Source organism: Anastrepha ludens, chromosome 3 (assembly GCF_028408465.1).
Source record: "Anastrepha ludens isolate Willacy chromosome 3, idAnaLude1.1, whole genome shotgun sequence".
Classification (NCBI taxonomy): Eukaryota; Metazoa; Arthropoda; class Insecta; order Diptera; family Tephritidae; genus Anastrepha; species Anastrepha ludens.
In genome coordinates, this window is record NC_071499.1 from 21,269,680 (window position 1) to 21,288,750 (window position 19,071).

Sequence of the window (19,071 nt, forward strand, 5' to 3'; positions counted from 1 at the left end):
TAAGATATTTATTAATGTTTTAAAAGTACATAAAAAACTTAAAAATCTCAAAAAACCAAAAACTCAAAAAGTTATAAGTTGTTGAAGTGGGGGATTAACAAAAAATGGCCCGCCACACCTGCCACGATTGCAAGCGTTCTAATAATCTGAAACAAAAAAATAAAAAAGATTATTAATCTTGATGAATGCTGCTATCGTACTTACTACAAAAAAGTCGAAAAAAATTTGTTTGGGCTAAGTTACGACTTTTTCGGGCATTATAAATTTATTTACTACTTTTTGTTACTTTTCGGAACTTTTTTTAAGTAGTAAAAATTTTTATTTTGTTTATAATAATAGTAAGTACGAAAGATATACATATTGAGAAGGCTCACACCAAATTTCAAGTAAATCGGTTAAGTAGAACCTGCGAAATCAAGGTAAACATTGTGAAAAATATAGTTTCGAGAAAAACGCGTTTAAAGTTTTGGGTGCAATTACGCGCTGAGGCGTTCCAGCTGAGCCAGTTTAGAAGTCGTGACACTAAAATAGCTACATATATCTCTGGAAATAATTAAAATTTTAACAAATCCTTTTAAGGACATATTATTGAAAAGTTAAGCTTTGAAAATATAAAAAAAAAACGATTTTTTCGAATTTCTACACTAGAATACTTAAGATCCACAAAAAACCCCAATTAATGTTTTTATTTTATGGCAATCATTTCCAAATAAGTTGTTTGCAGCTACGCAAATTAGCAAGTGCTACTTTACACAGTAAAATCGAAACATTGTATCTAAATGAAAGTCTTTTTACTGTTCCGAACTAAAATTAAGTAAAAATTTAATATCTATTTGGGTGCACGACTGCGTATTTCGGCGTGTGGTTTTGTTAAAAATACAAGTGACTATTTTTTGGCGGCAGGCTAATCACCTACACTGTCAGAAATCAAATAGATTAACTAAGCTTCTGGGGGTTGCGCCTTTTTTGTTATTATGATTATAAACGTATTTCATTTTATTTTTTGTATTTGTAATGTTGTATCTTAATATTTAAGGAGACAGTCCTGTAAACGGCCATATTTTCCCTAATTCTCATTAAAATTATTTAAAATGACGAAGTCAATAAATTTTTTTCAAAATTTGCATACAGTTTATTTATACATTAAAATAATATGATTTTTTTTTATTTTAATCATTTAAAATGGCAAATGTACACTCAATTCTTCCAGGAAGGCCGCAGCGGGGCTTCTCAATCGGCGGGCATTGTAACATCGGCGTCAGTAACATGAATACAAAAAACCAAACATTTTTTTGTTTATTAATGTCATAATTTCTATATGAATTAAGGGGTTCTAGCAGCGCCGAAAATGCGCTTAAAGCAAACTGCTTTTAGAAGGGATAACAATAGAAATAAAAATAAAAAAATGTTTGTTTATTAGTACTTAAACTTTACAAAAATTTTTATTTTAATTTTTCTTTACAAAAAAACGTGACCCAAAGTACAATGAAAAAAGAGTTGATCCACGGTCTGCATCATTTCTCCTTGAAGTGTTGATGGATCTGTAAAAAGTAAAAAAATTCTTGTAAAATGAAGTTGTAATCATAGTCTGTCGAGCCGGATTTTTAAATTTAGAAAATTTTTGCAATTTACTGCATTTTAAAAAGGATTATGCGTTTTATGTCATAAATGTCACACTTTAATTATGTTTATAAAATTTTTTAATAAAAATATGAAAACTCCGGCTCGACAGACTATAGAGAAAACACTTTCGAATATTAAACAAAAAAACCGCATCAAAAAATATTAAAAACTGTATGAGTTATCATGCAGACCATGTCGGAAAAAATAGTTTCGAGAAAAACGAGTTTAAACTTTCAAGTGCCTCAAACGAAGGACAGCTACCTGTGCGCATAAAACTCTCGTCAGGCAGTTACATAGTGAATGGTTTTAATGATGAGCTTTTTCATGTCAGAAATGCACTCGGAGACTTGCCATTGCCTGCTGAAGGGCGACCGTATCCTTTTTATTTAAGTTTATTTTATTATATCTAACTTACATTATTTAAAAAATAACCTCGATTTTCTCATTTGAATTTCAACAATTTATACTAACTATTCGCACTCAAACAGGCAAATTGTGATCTGGCAACCGCCGTACGATTTTTATTTTATTTTATTTCATTTTATTTTATTTTTTTTTATTTTCTTTTATTGTATTTTATTTTATTTTGTTTTACTTTATTTTTTTTTTTTTTTGAGCTTAATCCATCTCGGCTATTGCCGGAGATTACACATCCCGGATAAAATTTTCAAGGGATTGTGCTCTGGTGGAGCGTAGTCCAAGTTCTACGCCCATGCGATTGCTATTGCTTAAATATTTAAAAATCTACGAACTATTGCACATGTGTCCAGTATGGTCGACTTCTGCATGTCTTCTAAGAGGTGTTGGCAGTCATACTTCTTCAAGTTTTTTATTAAATGCTTAGGCACTAATCCAGTGGAAGATATAATTATTGGTATTATATTCACTTCCCTCGCTTTGTACATCCGTTTAAGTTCTATGGCCAGAGCTGCATACTTCGATACTTTGGTGGAGTATGTGCTTTGGATGTTGCGATTAAGGGGCACCGCTATATCGATTACTTCGATCGTTTTATTTGTCTTGTCGAACAAGATAATGTCAGGTTTGTTGGCAGCTGCTGTTTGATCTGTGGATATAAATCTGTCCCAGTACAGTTTAAAATTTGCATTTTCGATTATTGCCTTTGGTTCATATTTAAAATACAAGACTTCTGCTTGTAAGAGACCGTGTTTGATCGCGAGTTGTTGGTGGAGGATCTTTGCTATATTGTTATGTCTCATGACATATTCACGGGGGGCAAGTACGCTACATCCAGCAATTATATGGTCGATTGTTTCACCGTAAATGCCGCACCTTCGGCATCTATCTTCTATTGCCTCGCCATGTATCGACCTTCGGAAATTCCTTGTTGGAATAACTCGGTCTTGGATAGCAATTGCGAAACCTTCTGTTTCAGAAAATAGTTTTCCTCTTTTCAACCATAAATTGGATGACTGTGCGTCTATCCATTCCATTTCGAGATCATGCGGATGGGCACCGTGTATTGTTTTTGCCTTCCATGCTGCGATCATTTCTGCTGGGGATTTAACCCCCTCAGGTACTGGGATATTCTGCTCCATCAGACTTAGCGGGGTAAAGCCATTATCTGCCATAGCGATAGCTTTAAATAGATGGGACTCGCTGCTTAGAAAATATGTACGTAACTTCAAAGTTTGCGAAAAGTGTAGGCGCGCTATATTAATGATTCCTCTCCCACCAACGTTTCGAGGAAGCGATATTCTTTCCACAGCGCTTTGAGGGTAATGGCTTTGGAACTTTGTGAAAGTGGTGCGTATCAGCGTTTCAATCCGAAGGATGTCTGTCTGAGACCATTTTATTACTCCAAACGAGTATGTCAAAAGAGGTATGGCCCAGGTATTGATTGCCTTGCATTTATTTCCACTGTTCAGACTAGTTTTTAATATAGCTTTCAGTCGTGCCTCAAATTTTTTAATGAGGTTTTGCTTTACTAGCGTGTGGTTGATTCCTTTAAGTTGCAGAAATCCTAAATATTTATAAGATTCGCTGCTATGCAAGTTGTCTATAATCGTATTTTGGTCTACTGCGTAGTTTTCTTCGGATTCATCAAGCTGACCTCTAATCAAATGTATTATTTTGCACTTATCTGGTCCAAATTCCATTCCCACGTCATCGCTAAAAGCTTTAGTGGCATCTATCAGCTCATATAGCTTATGCTTTTTGTTTGCGTACAGTTTCAAGTCGTCAACAAACAGAAGATGGTTGAACGTGTGCTCTCTTACTTCAGTTTTGAGTATAAAGCCATTTTGTTTAAGTGTGAGAAGCCTGCTAAGTGGATTGAGACCAATGCAGAACCATAACGGGCTTAAGGCATCCCCTTGGAATATACCACGTTTGATTGAAATCTGTTTCGAAACAGTTCCATTTAGAACCAGTTTTGTATTCCACTTGCTCATTAAGCGGCCCAAGAGGGCAACAGTGGCAGCATCGATTTTGTATATTCTTAATATCTCTAATAGGTAATCATGCGGCATTGAATCAAAAGCTTTTTTGTAGTCAATAAATGCAACGCTTAAATTCCGCCTTCTTCTCAGAGCTACTCCTGTGATAACAGTGTCTATAATAAGCTGATCTTTACAGCCCATTGTGCGCTTCCTGCAACCTTTCTGTTCTTCACATAAAATGCTGTTACTTTCACAGTGTTCATATATTCGGTTAGCGATAATTTTCGTCAAGAGTTTGTATGTCGTGCTCAAGCAAGTAATTGGGCGGTATTTTGCTGGATCAGCAGATGGTGCGTCCTTTGGAAGAAGATAAGTTACTCCGGCAGTGAGAAATTCTGGGATAGCAGCTATATTTTTCAGTAGCTCGTTGTAGCATCTTGCGAGTGCTTCGTGCATTACTGAGAGCTTTTTAAGCCATATGTTGTGTAGCTGGTCTAGGCCAGGGGATTTCCAGTTAGCTGAAGTACATATATTATTCTTTATTTCTTCTGCTTTTATGTCGTAGAAGTGCATTGGTGCAACGTTATCCGCTTTTTCTTTTTCTTTGGCTAACCAATTCGCATCAGCATTGAAGAGTTTTGCTTGTGCCCATATTTTCTCCCAAAACTGCTCTAACTCTTGTTGTTGTGGATATAATGTCTGAGATTCTGCATTGCTGTTTTGTTGCAGATTTCTATAAAAGCTTTTTTGATTTTTGTGGAAAAGCTGGTTTTCCTTCCGCCTCTGATTACTTTTGAGGTATCTTCTTAATCGCTTTGAGTAAGCGGCGAGTTGCTGTACTTTCCTATCAATTATCTCTGATAATTGGTCAAGACCCACAGTCTGAGGCTTAAGCGGCGCGATGATACTAGATACATGCCTTAACAACCTTTTAGATTTAGCCCCATTTTTAAATGAAGTAAGCCTCCCTATAGATTCTCTTAGACCGGCAATTCGTGTTTCGAGTCTTCTTTGCCACCTGGGGACTACTGGCGTTTTTTGCGTTGTTTTATTTTTAAATGTCTGTACCTTTGGGTGCTTCCCCAGTAATCGTACAGTAGTAAGAGCAGAAACATAAAAGAGAGTGTTAACATATTCCAAGTTGGTGCTATTGGCGACATATGCTGGCAGAATTTTCGAGTTAAGTGTTTTAACCACTTCGTTTAATTTTTCCGATTCGCCTAATCGGGGTATCCTTGGTCTTAGCAAAGGATCCATACCTTCATAATTCGCCAGATAATTAAGGAAAATATCTTTCACCTCCCGTTCTTCATTAGTTTCTGGACCATCGCTTTCAATACTTTCATAGATCAAGTTAAGTTCAGGTTGTACGTTGGTAAATTCCGCTAAATCTTCAGGCTGTGGGTTGCGTGCCTCGGTTATCTCTGGTGTTATTTCTTCTTCGCTTCCTTCCACTCCTCGTAGCTCGTTGCGTATTGCACTTTTAATTTCCTCTTGCTTTTCTTTTCTTACATATTCGTGTTGGAAGATTGCTTTTTTTCTTGTAGCAAGGCTATTTTCGGTTAGCTTCCCATTCAGATGTCTATATCTTCTTAGAAACAGGTCTAGCATTCTCTCACGATAGGTCGTCATGTGCTCCGGTTCTTCACAATTTGTGGAAATGTAGTAGCAGCGCAGGACATATTCATTCATTTCCGTTGTCCATTGAATACGCTGTCTAACACGGCCTGCTCTTGTGGTCCCAAGATTAACTTGAGAAACACTTGTCGCAGTGTTGGGGTTTTCGTGTTGTTGTTGTTGTACCACTGGCGACTCCGCTATCTGATGCCGATGAGCAGAGCCCTCGCCGGCAGCCGTGGCTTCTGCCGACACTTGAGCGAATATCCTCGCTCGGCTGCAATCATTAGATTCCTCTATAATGCGGCTCTCCGTTTTTCGAAACGGGTAATTGCATTTTAAACCTTCTGCCAGGTGGTTTACAGATTTCCTTCTGGGTTAACTGTGTCCTTCAGACATGCATTCACACAGCCGGCATGTTAGGCATTTTAGCGGTATGTTTTCTTCTTCGCTGAAACTTCGGAGCCGTGGAGTCGTTACTTCCAGCACCCCTCGGTGAGGGATGTCCGTGCGGGGTCGTGACTAGGGGCCGCGGGGTTGTCATGCCCGTCAACTCTCTAATGAGAGATGCCCTTGCGGCATTCTATTTTATTTTGGTTTACTTTATTTTATTTTATTTTATTATATTTTATTTTATTATATTTTATTTTATTTTATTTTATTTTATTTTATTTTATTTTATTTCATTTCATTTCATTTTATATTATTTTATTATATTTATTTTATTTTACTATACTTTATTTAATTTTATTATTATTATACTAAGTTTATTTAAAAAAAATACCCTCATTTTCCTCATTTCAACAATTTATACCAACTATTCGCACTCAAACAGGCAAACTTTGATATGGCCCTACAGAGGCCACTGTAGTAGATTTGTATGCAGTCAGCTGACATTAGTACCATATGTTTTTGACGTGTCGCCATTCTAAATTGTTCGTCAGTAGCGGCTGATTTACGATTTTACTGCGTTTGCGCCAATTGGGCTATTTATTTTAATTTCGCAAAATTGTCGCTGTAACAAACGGCAAATTATAAGTGTAAGCTGAAAGAAAGTAACGAAAATGTCCACAAGACGACAAGTGATTGCGATTTATCGCCAACTTTTGCGGGAAGCAGAAAAAATTCCAGCCTACAACTTCAGGTTTGCACTCTTTACCTAACCAAATTGTGAAATGCTTGTTGCAGTAACTGAATACATTTTAATAATCCATATTTACACATTGTAGAATGTTTGCTGGACGCAAAATACGGGATACATTCAGGGAGAATAAAAGCATAAGCGATTTCGCGGTCATCGATCATAAGCTAGTGGAAGCAAAACAGAATTTGGAGCTTATACGGCGACAGGTTAGAACTCGTGTGTTTTTGTTGATTGCTATTATTAGTTGATTTGCGTTCGAAACCGATGGGTTGCTGATGAGTTACTGAAAAATTCACTTTTTGCGAGTGCTAACGGAATAGTTGTAGATGTAGTAAATATGAAAGTAGTATAAAAATCACCGCAATGAGTGAGTTAACTAAAACAACAACTGCAATTAAAAATACTTCAAATCGAAAATTTAGATTTGCGTTTGATGTATTGATCTGAAGCAAGCGGGAAACATGAATGATATTGAGGCAGAACTGACTATCCATTGTTACGGCTGATGTATTTAGGTGTCTAGCTGATCAGTGTTGTAGTTGCACTGTAGTATTTTTTAAAGTTCATAGTATTTTTTTAAATAGTAAATCACGAGCAAGGTTTTGGTTTCTAGGTCTATACATTCATGTATGAAAATTTTTGAAAAATATGAAATAGTAATAATAATAATTATTATTATCATTTATATACAAAATCACCCTACATTAATTAGCACACTGGCTACTAGGGCCTTCGCTGAGTAAAATAAACATCGTCCATAGTATAGGGTTTTCCAAACAGAGGTGTTATTTTGATATTCAAAGAAAAATGCTATTTTTTAATATAAATGATTGGATGTTTATTTCATTATAAAGAGGAAGGTATGCCGTTAATAGCGGAAAATAACATCAGGCAAATGACCATCACGATCACGCTTACAGCGTTTCCACGACAGTCGGTTCTACGTTACCGAAACGACCCGGATTTATATCCGGCCAAGGACTGTCACTCCAGCAGCATTCCCCGTATGTAGGTAGGGGAAATGTTTATGCTGCTACAACAACAACCACGTTTACAGGACAATATCCTTTTCATGAAATTTTCCATAACCGAATTGCAAAGTGGCTGCCCTATGCCCTCGATAACCTCACGAATTCCATCTTTGAGGTCTTGAATCGACCCTGGGATGATGGCGTAGACCTTCTCTTTCACGTGACCTCAAAGAAAAAAGTCACAAGGTGATAAATCACAAGATCTCGGTGGCCAATTGTGATCACCACTTCGAGAGATAACACGGTCCGGAAACTTTTCCCGTAAAAGATCAATGGTTTCGTTGCTTGTGTGGCACGTAGCGCCGTCTTGTTGAAAATAAACGTTGTCCCGATCAATACCATCCAATTCCGGCGATAAAAAAAAAAAATCGTTAATCATCTCTCGATAGCGCAATCCATTCCACAATAACACCTGTTATTGGAAAACCCTTTAAACATTCATATGAACTCAAGTACTCCTATTTTGTTGTTATACGCTCTTATCAAATCTATCTATATTTTGCAGGTAATCATTGGCCACTTATACTCCGCTGAAAAACTTGTCATCGAACAGCCCAAAAAAGCATTACGCCGCTCGAAATAAAATGAAAAGCCCGACATATTGTTGCACCTTGTTATATCTGCTACTATGATAATTACTTTGTTTATATCGCACTGGCTGCATTTAGGTTAGTAGGTTAAAAATTTGAAACTTCTGAAAAACAAAAAATGAAATAAAAACACATTTAAACGTTAAGTTTTGATTCCAACTTGAGTAGTTTTTTTTTATTTACACCGTTTTTAAATATCGACATTTTTATTATAAAATTATCTCTAATTAGCTTCTAAGGAAAAAGTGGAATGACATTTGGAACATTAGCCTCGACGTGTCGTGAAATGTGTATTCCAATTACGCCAGGTATGTGCTTGCCGATACATTGCCACCTGTTCCGGTCCAGTTGGTGTGCACGAATTTGCCCTCGGCACCTAACAACTCGTAGGTGTGTGCACCGAAGTAATCTCGTTGAGCTTGCAATAAGTTCGCGGGTAGCTTCTCAGTGCGATAGCCATCGTAGAAGGAGAGTGCGGTCGAGAGTGCTGGCACAGGGATACCCCATAGGAAGGCTTTGGCCACAACTTGACGCCAAGAGTTCTGGCCCACTTCAATTGCCTTCTTGAAGAAGTCGTCCAACAATAAATTCGAAAGCTGTGGATTGCGAGTGTAGGCGTCCTTGATGTTGCCCAAAAAGACACTGCAAAGGAAAAAAATAAAGTAATAAATTAAAAGTCCACAAGCAAATATATGAGCGGACGCAAGAGAGAGAGCGCGCGCTCCTCAACTAGAATACACACCTGCGAATGATGCAACCGCCGCGCCACATCAAAGCAATACCACCATAATTCAAGTTCCAATTGTTGTCCTTGGCTGCTTCACGCATCAGCATGAAACCTTGTGCATACGACACGATTTTCGCGCAGTACAACGCATGCTTAATGTGATTCAAAAACACGGGTAGATTCTCAACCTTAGCCTGCACGCCTGGGCCCGTCAATTGCTTGCTGGCCGCTACACGTTCATCCTTTAAGGCAGAGAGACAACGCGAGAATACCGCCTCTCCAATTAGCGTTACAGGTACACCATATTGCAGCGCTGCAATTGCTGTCCACTTTCCGGTACCCTTCTGCCCAGCTGTGTCACGTATCCGCTCCAGCAAGTAGCCTTTGTCATCCTTGAAATTCAGAATATCACGTGTGATTTCCGTAAGGAACGAGTCCAACTCTTCACTATTCCATTTTTCGAATTCAGCAGCCATTTGCGATTGGCTCAGACCAAGCGCTTTCATGATTTGATAAGCTTCGCAAATCAATTGCATATCACCATATTCGATGCCATTGTGCACCATTTTCACAAAGTGTCCAGCACCGCCTTCGCCTACCCACTCGCAACATGGCTCATTGTCTGCCTTCGCGCAGATGGCCTGGAAAATGGGCTGTATGAGTGGCCAAGCTTCCGGATGGCCACCGGGCATGAGGGATGGTCCATGGCGTGCACCTTCTTCGCCACCGCTCACGCCAGAACCGACGTACAATATTTTTTTGGCACGCAATTCATCACAACGGCGTGCGGTGTCCTGGTACTCGGAGTTGCCACCATCGATGATCACATCGCCGGGCGAAAGGAGTGGCAGCAATTGCTTGATGAAATCGTCCACCGCGCTACCGGCTGTTGGAAATGAAAGGCAAAATCGAAATCAGTAAAAGATAAGTTGTTGAAGGGTTTTATGTAGATATGAATGCACGAAATGGAGTCATGATAGATAGTAATGAAAAAATGTATTAGCTTTTTACAGCCTAATAGAAAAAACCAAATAATTAAACATAAAATGATTTTGCAAAACAAAAATAAGTAAAAAGAGAAAGCAGCGAAGCTCATCGTTTAAAATGCGCTGCAGTCGTAAAATATTTTCTCCCGTATATTTGCAACTTTTGCGACTCCTTTCGAGCGAGATGGTTAACATTAAAATATACATATTTTAGGTTAGGTTAGGTAAATTTGGCTGATCTGAATAGCCCTTACATAGACCTAAAGCGTCCATAGTGTTAGCAGTATTGTTGGAGTCGTTTTAAACATAGTTCGTAATACATTTCTTGGCGATTAAAATACAAGGGTGGTTAAATAAGTACGCGTGCTTGATGACAGAGTGCGTTCCTGAGGAAAATTAGGGTTAGCATCGAGTGCTGTCATCTACATATTAAACGACTGTAAAACAAATTTCAGACTGATTGATAGGTTAGTTTGGATTTGGCAGCTATTCGAGTAAGAAGTGTTTCGTGATTTTCGGTAAGATTGAAAAATACTAGTATCGTCGTTTGCTGATTTGCTTTTTCTTTTGGATGGGAAAAATGCAAGGAGATAAAAGTTGGATGCTGTCTATAGAGACGCTTCGCCTTCTACGACCGCAGTTAGATGTTGGTTCAACGAATTTAAGCGTGGGTGAGGAGCGACCAGGACGCCCGGCAGATGTGGTTACAGAGGAAATCATTCACAAAGGTCCACGACGTGATTTTCGCTGATCGACGAACCAAAGTGCGCGAAGTAACAGGGGCCATAGGTGTGTCGACCGGAACGGCAATTAATATTTTACATGATAAGTTGGCGATGAAAAAATTCTAAGCCCGATGGGTGCTGCGATTGCTCACGGTAGACAACAAGCGAATGCGGCTATTAACTTCGAAGCAGTGTTTGGAGCAATTTAAGCGAGATCCGCAGGAATTTTTTGCGTCAAGTTGTCACCGTTGAGGAAACCTGGATTCATCGTTTATACACTCGAAACTAAGCAACAATCAAAATAATGATTTTCTCCCGATGAATTTGCTCCAAAAAAGGCGGGGACAGTCCCATCGGCCGGAAATATCATGGCGATAATTTTTCGGGGTGCGAACGGCGTCATCCTCATGGATTGTTTAGAAAAAGGAAGAACGATCACTGAACAATACTACAGTGAGTTATTGGACCGTTTTCACAAAAAATTGAAGGAGGCACAGCCGCAAAAGAAAGTGCTGTTTCACTACGATAACGCACCAGTGCATTCATCCGGAATTGTCACCGCCAAACTGCATTAAATGCGTTATGAATTGCTGTCGCACCCTCTCGTATTCGCCCGATCTGGCTCCCTGCAACTTTTTCTTGTTCTCAAACATGAAGAAATGGCTCGCCGAAAAAAAATTAGTTCAAACGACTATGTCATCGCCGAGAGAGAGGCGTATTTTAGAGAGTTCGACAAATCCTATTTTTTGGAGAGATTTTAAAAAATGACCGAAGCGTTGGAAGAAGTGTATCTTTCTAAAAGGGGACTATGTTGAAAAAAAAAAAATATTTGTGAAAAAATTATGTCTTCATTTCTAACACGGGTACCTATTTATTGAACCTGCTTGTATATTCTAATATTTAAACATTTTAACAGGATTTGTACACCTAAGTCACCTCGCAATGCTCTGATTGTTATTCTAAATTAATTGGCTCTAGTCCTCCCATCCATTGGATACCTGAAACTCTGAGACGCTCGTACATAATAGAAATGCTTGCTTCTATTTCGAGCAATACAAATGGTTGGGTCTGTTCCCGAGTGTGGATAGCAATTTGACGGTGATGAAATGGCAATCTCTATGCTCCCCTAGTAGTTTACAAGATTGTCGCAAAGCTGTTACGAGGGGTGCCTTTTATATTTCGGAATTTGGCAACCCTGGTGTTGCAATCTGGCAACTGACAGCTGTATCGCAAAGTTTGACATTTTTTGGCTTTTACCTACTCAGAACGTTTTGAAATACCAGCGCTATTTGTGTTGTTTACAGTAACTTAAAAGATTAATCTCGGCCCAAAAATGGAATTAAAACGTGAACATTTTCGGGCGATTATTTTTTACAACTTTCGACGTGGATTAACTCAGCAACTTTGCATGGATGAACTTAATTCATATTTTTGGCGATGAAGCTCCATCAAGGACCAGTGTTTATCGATGGTATGGTGAATTCGTGGTCGTAGTTCACTCCAAGAGGATTTTCGTGAGGGTCGTCCAAAATCAGTTGTTGTTCCGAAAACCATTGATGCTGTGCGCGAACTGATATTGCAAGATCGTCATGTGACCTATCGTGAGATTGAGCCAATCTTAGGCATTAGTGGGACCAGCATACATTCAATATTGCATAAACATTTGACTGTCAAAAAAATTTGTTCGCGTTGGATCCCACACAATTTGTCAATCGATCAAAAAAAGGCTCGTGTCGATTGGTCGAAGGAAATGCTCAAAAAATACGATCGCGGGGCTTCGAAACACGTCTATGACATCGTGACAGGTGATGAATCATGGATTTACGCGTATGAGCCCGAAAGTAAACAGCAGTCATTTGTATGGGTGTTTCAAGATGAGCCAAATCCAACAAAAGGTGTTCGCGCACGAAGCACTTCCAAGCAAATGGTCGCCTGTTTTTTCAGAAAAACTGGACATGTCGCAACCATACCACTAGAACAATGCAGAACAGTAAATTCTGAGTGGTACACAACCACTTGTTTGCCAGTTGTTTTCCAAGAAAGCTCTCACACATCGGCTCAAACAACTGCATTTTTGAGCACCCAAAACATCGAATTAATGGGTCATCCGCCGTATAGTTCTGACTTGGCACCGAATGACTTCTTTTTATTCCCGTACGTAAAAAACAAACTGAGAGGTCAACGTTTTTCGACACCTGAAGAAGCGGTTGCGGCATTCAGAATGTATGTTTTGGAGGTACCTCATTCAGAGTGGCAAAAGTGCTTCGACAATTGGTTCAAACGCATGCAAAAGTGTATTGATCTTCATGGAGAATATTTTGAAAAACAATAAAGTGATTTTCAATGATTAAAATTTGTTTTTGTTCTCTAATCCCGAAATATAAAAGGCACCCCTCGTAGCAGAGTAGGAAGTGTATCTTCTCGTCACCAATACACCTATTTTGTAGTTTTCCGATCATTACAATGATACAAAGTGATAGCCAAATTAGAATCAAATTATCTGTGCTGCTTTACATTATTTTCTAAGGCTGCGTTGGACTGTCGTCCGATCTCCACAGGAGCTGGTTACACACTTTTTGGGTGTTTAGCTCCTCATCCTGTCGTTCTACAAGTGGTTCTAGGATATAGGGACCCCAAAAAAGATTTATTTGTCCCGAAAAAACAGCATTTGCGGTAAGTAAAGTAAAGAAGAGTGCAGCTGAAACGTATCGTACATTGATCAATATTTACGGTAATGACGCTCCAGCAAATACAACTTGTAAAGAAAGGTTTCGACGCTTTCAAAGTGGCAAGTTCGACGTGAGTAATAAAGATCGCGAAGGGGCACCGAAAAAATTCGAAATTGAAGACACTCAACTATAACAATTATTGGATGAAGACGCATGTCGAACCCTTGATGACATGTCTAAAGAGTTGGATGTTGACAGATCAGCCGGCAATAAACGTTTGCACGTGATGGGAATTGTCCAGAAAGCAGGTAACTGGGTGTCACATCAATTGAAGGAGAGGGATATCGGGAGACGTTTGGTGACGTGTCACATGCGTCTTGAACGGCAGAAAAGAAAAGGTTTTCTGCATCGCATCGTCACTGGTGATACAAAATGTCGAGCATCTAAAATGTTGGAGCCTGCAAGGTGAACCAGGTTCATGGTTATGTTGGGCATTTGTGGTGGATCAGAAGGGTATCATCTATTATGAACTACATAAACCATCTGAAACTATCACTAGTGATCGTTACCGACTGTAGTTAATGCGTTTTAATCAAGCTCTCAAAGAAAAGCGGCCGCAATGGGACGGTAGACATGACAAACTGATTTTTCTGCATGACAACACCAGGCCACACGTTGTTAAATCGGTCTACAAATATTTAGAGGGGCTGAATTGGGAAATGAAAAATCTTGCCCCACCCGCCGTAGTCCCCAGATATTGCCCCATCGGATTACCATCTGTTCCGATCAATGCAGTCAGCCCTTATTGGAGAACGGTTAACTTGTTACGAGAGCATCGCAAACTGACTCACTGAATGTATCAAGTCAAAAGAACTCGAATTTTTTCTCAGAGAAGTCCGTGTGCTACCTACAAGATGGAGTAAAGTTATAGCTTCCAATGGCACATACTTCACTTAATATCATCTATTATTTAATTGTATAAAGAAAGTCGGAAACTTATTCCCATACTCAATAGAAGAAGCTGCAGGAACGATGATGAGGAAGAAACGACCTTCACCTCTTCTTCAACTGTCTCGCACTACTTGAAATCACGTTTTGGATCTGGTTTTCTAATTTATTAGGGAAAATACATACATCAATACATATGTACATAGCTACATACAAACAGTGAATTCTTTTTATTTAAACTATTACTCAGAGATTACAAAATGGCCTTGTACTTAAACACCAAGGAAAACGAAATTTTGAAATGGTTTTGATAGCATCGCAGCGATTGAACATACAACTTATGCGTGACTGACTATCTGCTACTTTCATGAATTTACAGTATTGAGCAAAATCTAAGCAACATTTTCTGCCGGCTCCTAGGCTTCTAAAATGTGTACATAAGTATATAAGAGATCTTCGTAGCGTAAGATCTGTTCATGAGGCAAATAATTTGTAACAATAACAACTGTTTCAAATTATCAAGTTTGCTGTTCATATATCCAAACAACTTGCAAAGTAGGGGAAAGTGAGAGAGCAAAATGACATTTCATTTTGAGGGGAAGTTGACTGGATAAGTTTTTACTTGTAAGAATTTGCAAGTGAGAAAAACAGCTGTTCACAAAGTAAAAATAAACAGGAATTACAATTTGCGAATTGAGTAAAATTTCTAAATTTAAATAAAAATTTCTAAATTTAAATATAATTTATAAAGTTTATTTGAAGTCATATATTAAATAGGAATCCGCTAATGATATAGAGGTATGTGACTATATATTTGCTTCTGAGCCACAGCCTCCAGTCACCGTTGCTGCAGTTTCCGAAATACAAATCGAAGGCATTGAAGGTATCTTTTACGATTTATGCTTCTTCTTCTTGGCTATTAATTAATTTGGCAAAATATATCCCTCCGTTGGGTACCGGGGTCTGGCTAGACTGGCTTTTTCGACTTTGACCGTGAATTTAACATATTTATATCACAGCTAATGACTTGAACTTCCAGGTGGCTTCCTTAAATTTAATTTTCCATCGATAACTTTTTGAAAAGAATCCTCGAACAGGACGAAAAAAGGCCAAACCCGGGTGCTCAACTGAAGGTTTCAAAAAAGTTGTCCAACGGTTGGATATACATATCGTACATACAATCATAGATGTAAGCAAGAAAAGTATGAAGAAAGCTGTGATTGCTACAACAATACAATTGCTAATGGAGTGTTCTTCATCTGGCAGTAATGATGAAATGGAACAAATTATTGTGAACACAATAAAATTTTGTAATGCTAAGCATGTTATTTTGCATTTTATTCGCTTGATTTTGTTTTCTTTAATTTAATACGTGGTATGTTAGGTTATACTGACTAGCAGAAGCCACGCAGATACCATTTTGATTCATAGCGACAACAGATCAGAGTCTTTTTTTTTGCTGTTTTAGCGAAAATATGCATCACTCAAGATACGAGGTAGCTCAATTGAACAGATTTCTACTCTTTGCAATTTTTTCCGCCAAAAATTTAATCAGCAGTTCGTAAAACTTGCAAATTTTTACTGGTTTTGCGTTCATGTACTTTTTTTTAATATTTTCCTTGAATTAATTAAGTTACTGGGTAATTTTTACATAAACAGACCTATATATTTATGGTTATTTCTTATCTTAAGTCCAAGTATTTTTAGGTCCTTATATTCATACAAGTAAATTCAATTTAGTATTTTAGCAAATACCGTATTAGATCAAAATTCAAGCTCTGTTTTTTTTTTAATTTTCGACTCGATCTGCAGTTCTCGCAAAGATTCACACTTGAAGTTCATAGAAGCTCCTCGAAACTGTCCCGAAGTAAACCTTTTTAGTCCATTGAATAATCGGAAATCACACGGAGCTAAATCCGGTGAATTGGCGTTGGTTCAGAAACTATATGGGTCGAAGTTTTGGCCATTGGCTAAAGAGGCTAACACGCAGATAATATAATGACAGTACTGTCAACCTAATAAAAACATTTTTTACCGACCGATATATCAGCGAAACTTAAATTGGAAAGCAAACATGCAATTTAATCACAGTACTACATACAAGTCTATGTATATCCCAAATTGGCACAAGTTACTGAACTTTACTTATGACCATTTTTGTTTCTATTTATTTCTTACAACCATTCAAATAAGTGGATTAAAAACAGGATACAATTTAGAATTTTTTTTAAATTAATTTATTAATTTTCTCCTTTTAGTTACAGGAGAAAAAGTCTGTCTAGAGAGAAAAGCAGAACTATCGAAGTTATACTGGCAGGCCACAACTTGCTAGCGGCACACAAACAACGATAACTGCAGATTTTGCAATGAACTCGAAGAGAGGGAAACTCTAGAATATTTTCTATGTTCATACCCTGCATTAGCTAGAATCCGAATGAAATGCCCACGAGCTCTACAATATGAGAATTTAAAAGGTTTCTCGGGCTTGAGCTTCAGGGCTTGCTTAGATTCGCAAAAAACGCTGGCTCATGTATTACAAGAAATCTACTGGAAAGAAACGTAACGTCAAGCTCCATCTGGTACCACTAAGCTCCAATAGGTCTATGTGATGGCTTTCAACCTAATCTAACCTAACCTATGCACATTGATGTAGGCGATACGATTTATTCGTCCCAAGAAGTGCGAAACATTTAATTTTATTATTAAAAAACTATAAAAAAAAGTGTCAAAGCCATTAAATATTAATCAACAACCACCTTTACCCATTTACCCTACTTATTTACATTTCATAACTATTTTGAACTTATTTTCTTTTCAAGAAACATTAATAGTTCAAATTTTTTGACGATATGTCTCACACAAAACTAAATGCTGCAATGTACCAATCAGCTGCTGTTGCTTACACTCGTACACTGTCATATATCTATATGTATGTATGTACATATGGAAATTAACCATTTGTGTATGTGTCGTCACCGCACATTACATTCACTTGACCGTAACAGCATGCTCCCTATTCATGACGCAACGATGTCGTTGCGTTTGGAGCCGATCAAGGCAATCGGTAAAGCCACTCAATGCATAGTAAAAGTAAAGTGCGTTCAAAATCAGCAAAACGATAATGCAAACAGTGAGTACACATGTGTGTAGATGTGTATATCTGTACACATTTGTTGTATGTTAATGTTCGCACTCCAGGCGACCGAAGTGATTACCGGTTCGTGTATACACTTGAACTCACATGTATACATGTATATATCGACAAATGTGCATGGGTGTGTGTATGCGAACGACTTTGACAGTGACATTGTCATTCTGGACTTACCCTTGACTAAAAGCATGACTTTGCGTGGCACCTTCAATTTGCTCACCATATCCTGTAATGATGTAGCACCAATCACGTTTGTACCCTTGGCCTCGTTCTGCAGAAATTGGTTGACCTACACCGGCGTGAATGTGAAAGCAAAGTCAAATATTCAAAGTTTCATACTTTTACTACGATCGATCGGTCGGTCGATCGATCAATTGATAGCTCGATAACTCACTCACCTTCTCGACAGTGCGATTGTAGGCGCATACTACAAATCCATTATCATTCATATTCAAAATAAGATTCTGACCCATTACGGCCAAGCCAATCAATGCAATATCTGCTTTCCTGTAATGTCATTTGTACAATAATTATTGAGTAGCCAAATAAATATGTATGTATGTGTGTATGTGTGTATATTAAAATGCAGCGTTAAGAGTTAAAAGAGATTTTATGGAAAATACAAAGGGTCATTATAATTTTTTACAAAATGTTAAAAAGTGCATGGCGCTGCAGAGCACTAATCGCACAACAACAAGTAAACTGTTTACATATTTATATATAATGTGTATGTGTATGGCGTGAGGCTCTCAGCATGGTGCTAACCATGTACTCGTAGGTACATATACTATATATTTATGTGCATATGTATGTAAAACTAGCGACTAGTTGTGCCATGTATTTACTTACGCTGACATGATTTTTTCGTTGTTCTTGTTTCTGCTTATTGCGATTACAGTATTTGTAAGTACTATATGTTCGGCTTCTTTTGCCCTGCTCTCCACTTGTGACGATCACTACACCTTTTTCCACACAGTTTAATCACCTCTTTCACTAGCTTAGCACTAAAGTTTCCACTGTTTTTTCTCTCGTTTATGTACCGTACTTGTTGGCAATCGCGCGATTACTGAACGTTGAAATGTGTTGAAAAGCCGTATTAGTGTGACGACTGGCCGATTGTTTCACAACAGCCGGTAGAAGTAGTGTATGCCAGAAAGGAAGCCAAAAGTGGGGCCGATAACGTGGAGCTTTATGTTGGGGTTGAGCTTTGACGTCTGGTTAAGCTTTTTTGGCGCGAATGCATTCATGTAAATGCACATACGTACATGCGTATATATGTAAGTAAACGAGATATCATTATTTCACAGAAGGGCATCGGGTTGATATACTTATAAATATGTATGTACGTACAATAAATTTAAATTTAAAATTTGTTAGAATTCTTTAGCGTTTATTTGTGTAAATTAATGCCTATTTGTATTTGACATAATGCGAAGCTTTCTAACAACAAAATAATGT

At 38.0% G+C, this 19,071-nt stretch overlaps 2 protein-coding genes across 2 annotated transcripts; one reads left to right on the forward strand and one right to left on the reverse strand.

Moving 5' to 3' along the window:
* Positions 1-6,554: 6,554 nt before the first annotated feature.
* Positions 6,555-8,553, forward strand: LOC128857126 (protein bcn92). Its single transcript, XM_054092703.1, has 3 exons — positions 6,555-6,786; positions 6,872-6,992; positions 8,323-8,553. Exons 1-3 carry the CDS (start codon positions 6,707-6,709, stop codon positions 8,398-8,400), a joined length of 279 nt encoding a protein of 92 aa, XP_053948678.1. The 5' UTR covers positions 6,555-6,706; the 3' UTR covers positions 8,401-8,553.
* LOC128857124 (6-phosphogluconate dehydrogenase, decarboxylating) lies at positions 8,550-18,771 on the reverse strand. The gene is made up of 5 exons (XM_054092702.1): positions 18,463-18,771; positions 18,012-18,120; positions 17,788-17,902; positions 9,150-10,020; positions 8,550-9,049 (listed from the first exon to the last, which is right to left on the reverse strand). The coding sequence occupies exons 1-5, from the start codon at positions 18,468-18,470 to the stop codon at positions 8,707-8,709; spliced, it is 1,446 nt and encodes a 481-aa protein (XP_053948677.1). The 5' UTR covers positions 18,471-18,771; the 3' UTR covers positions 8,550-8,706.
* Positions 18,772-19,071: the final 300 nt, after the last annotated feature.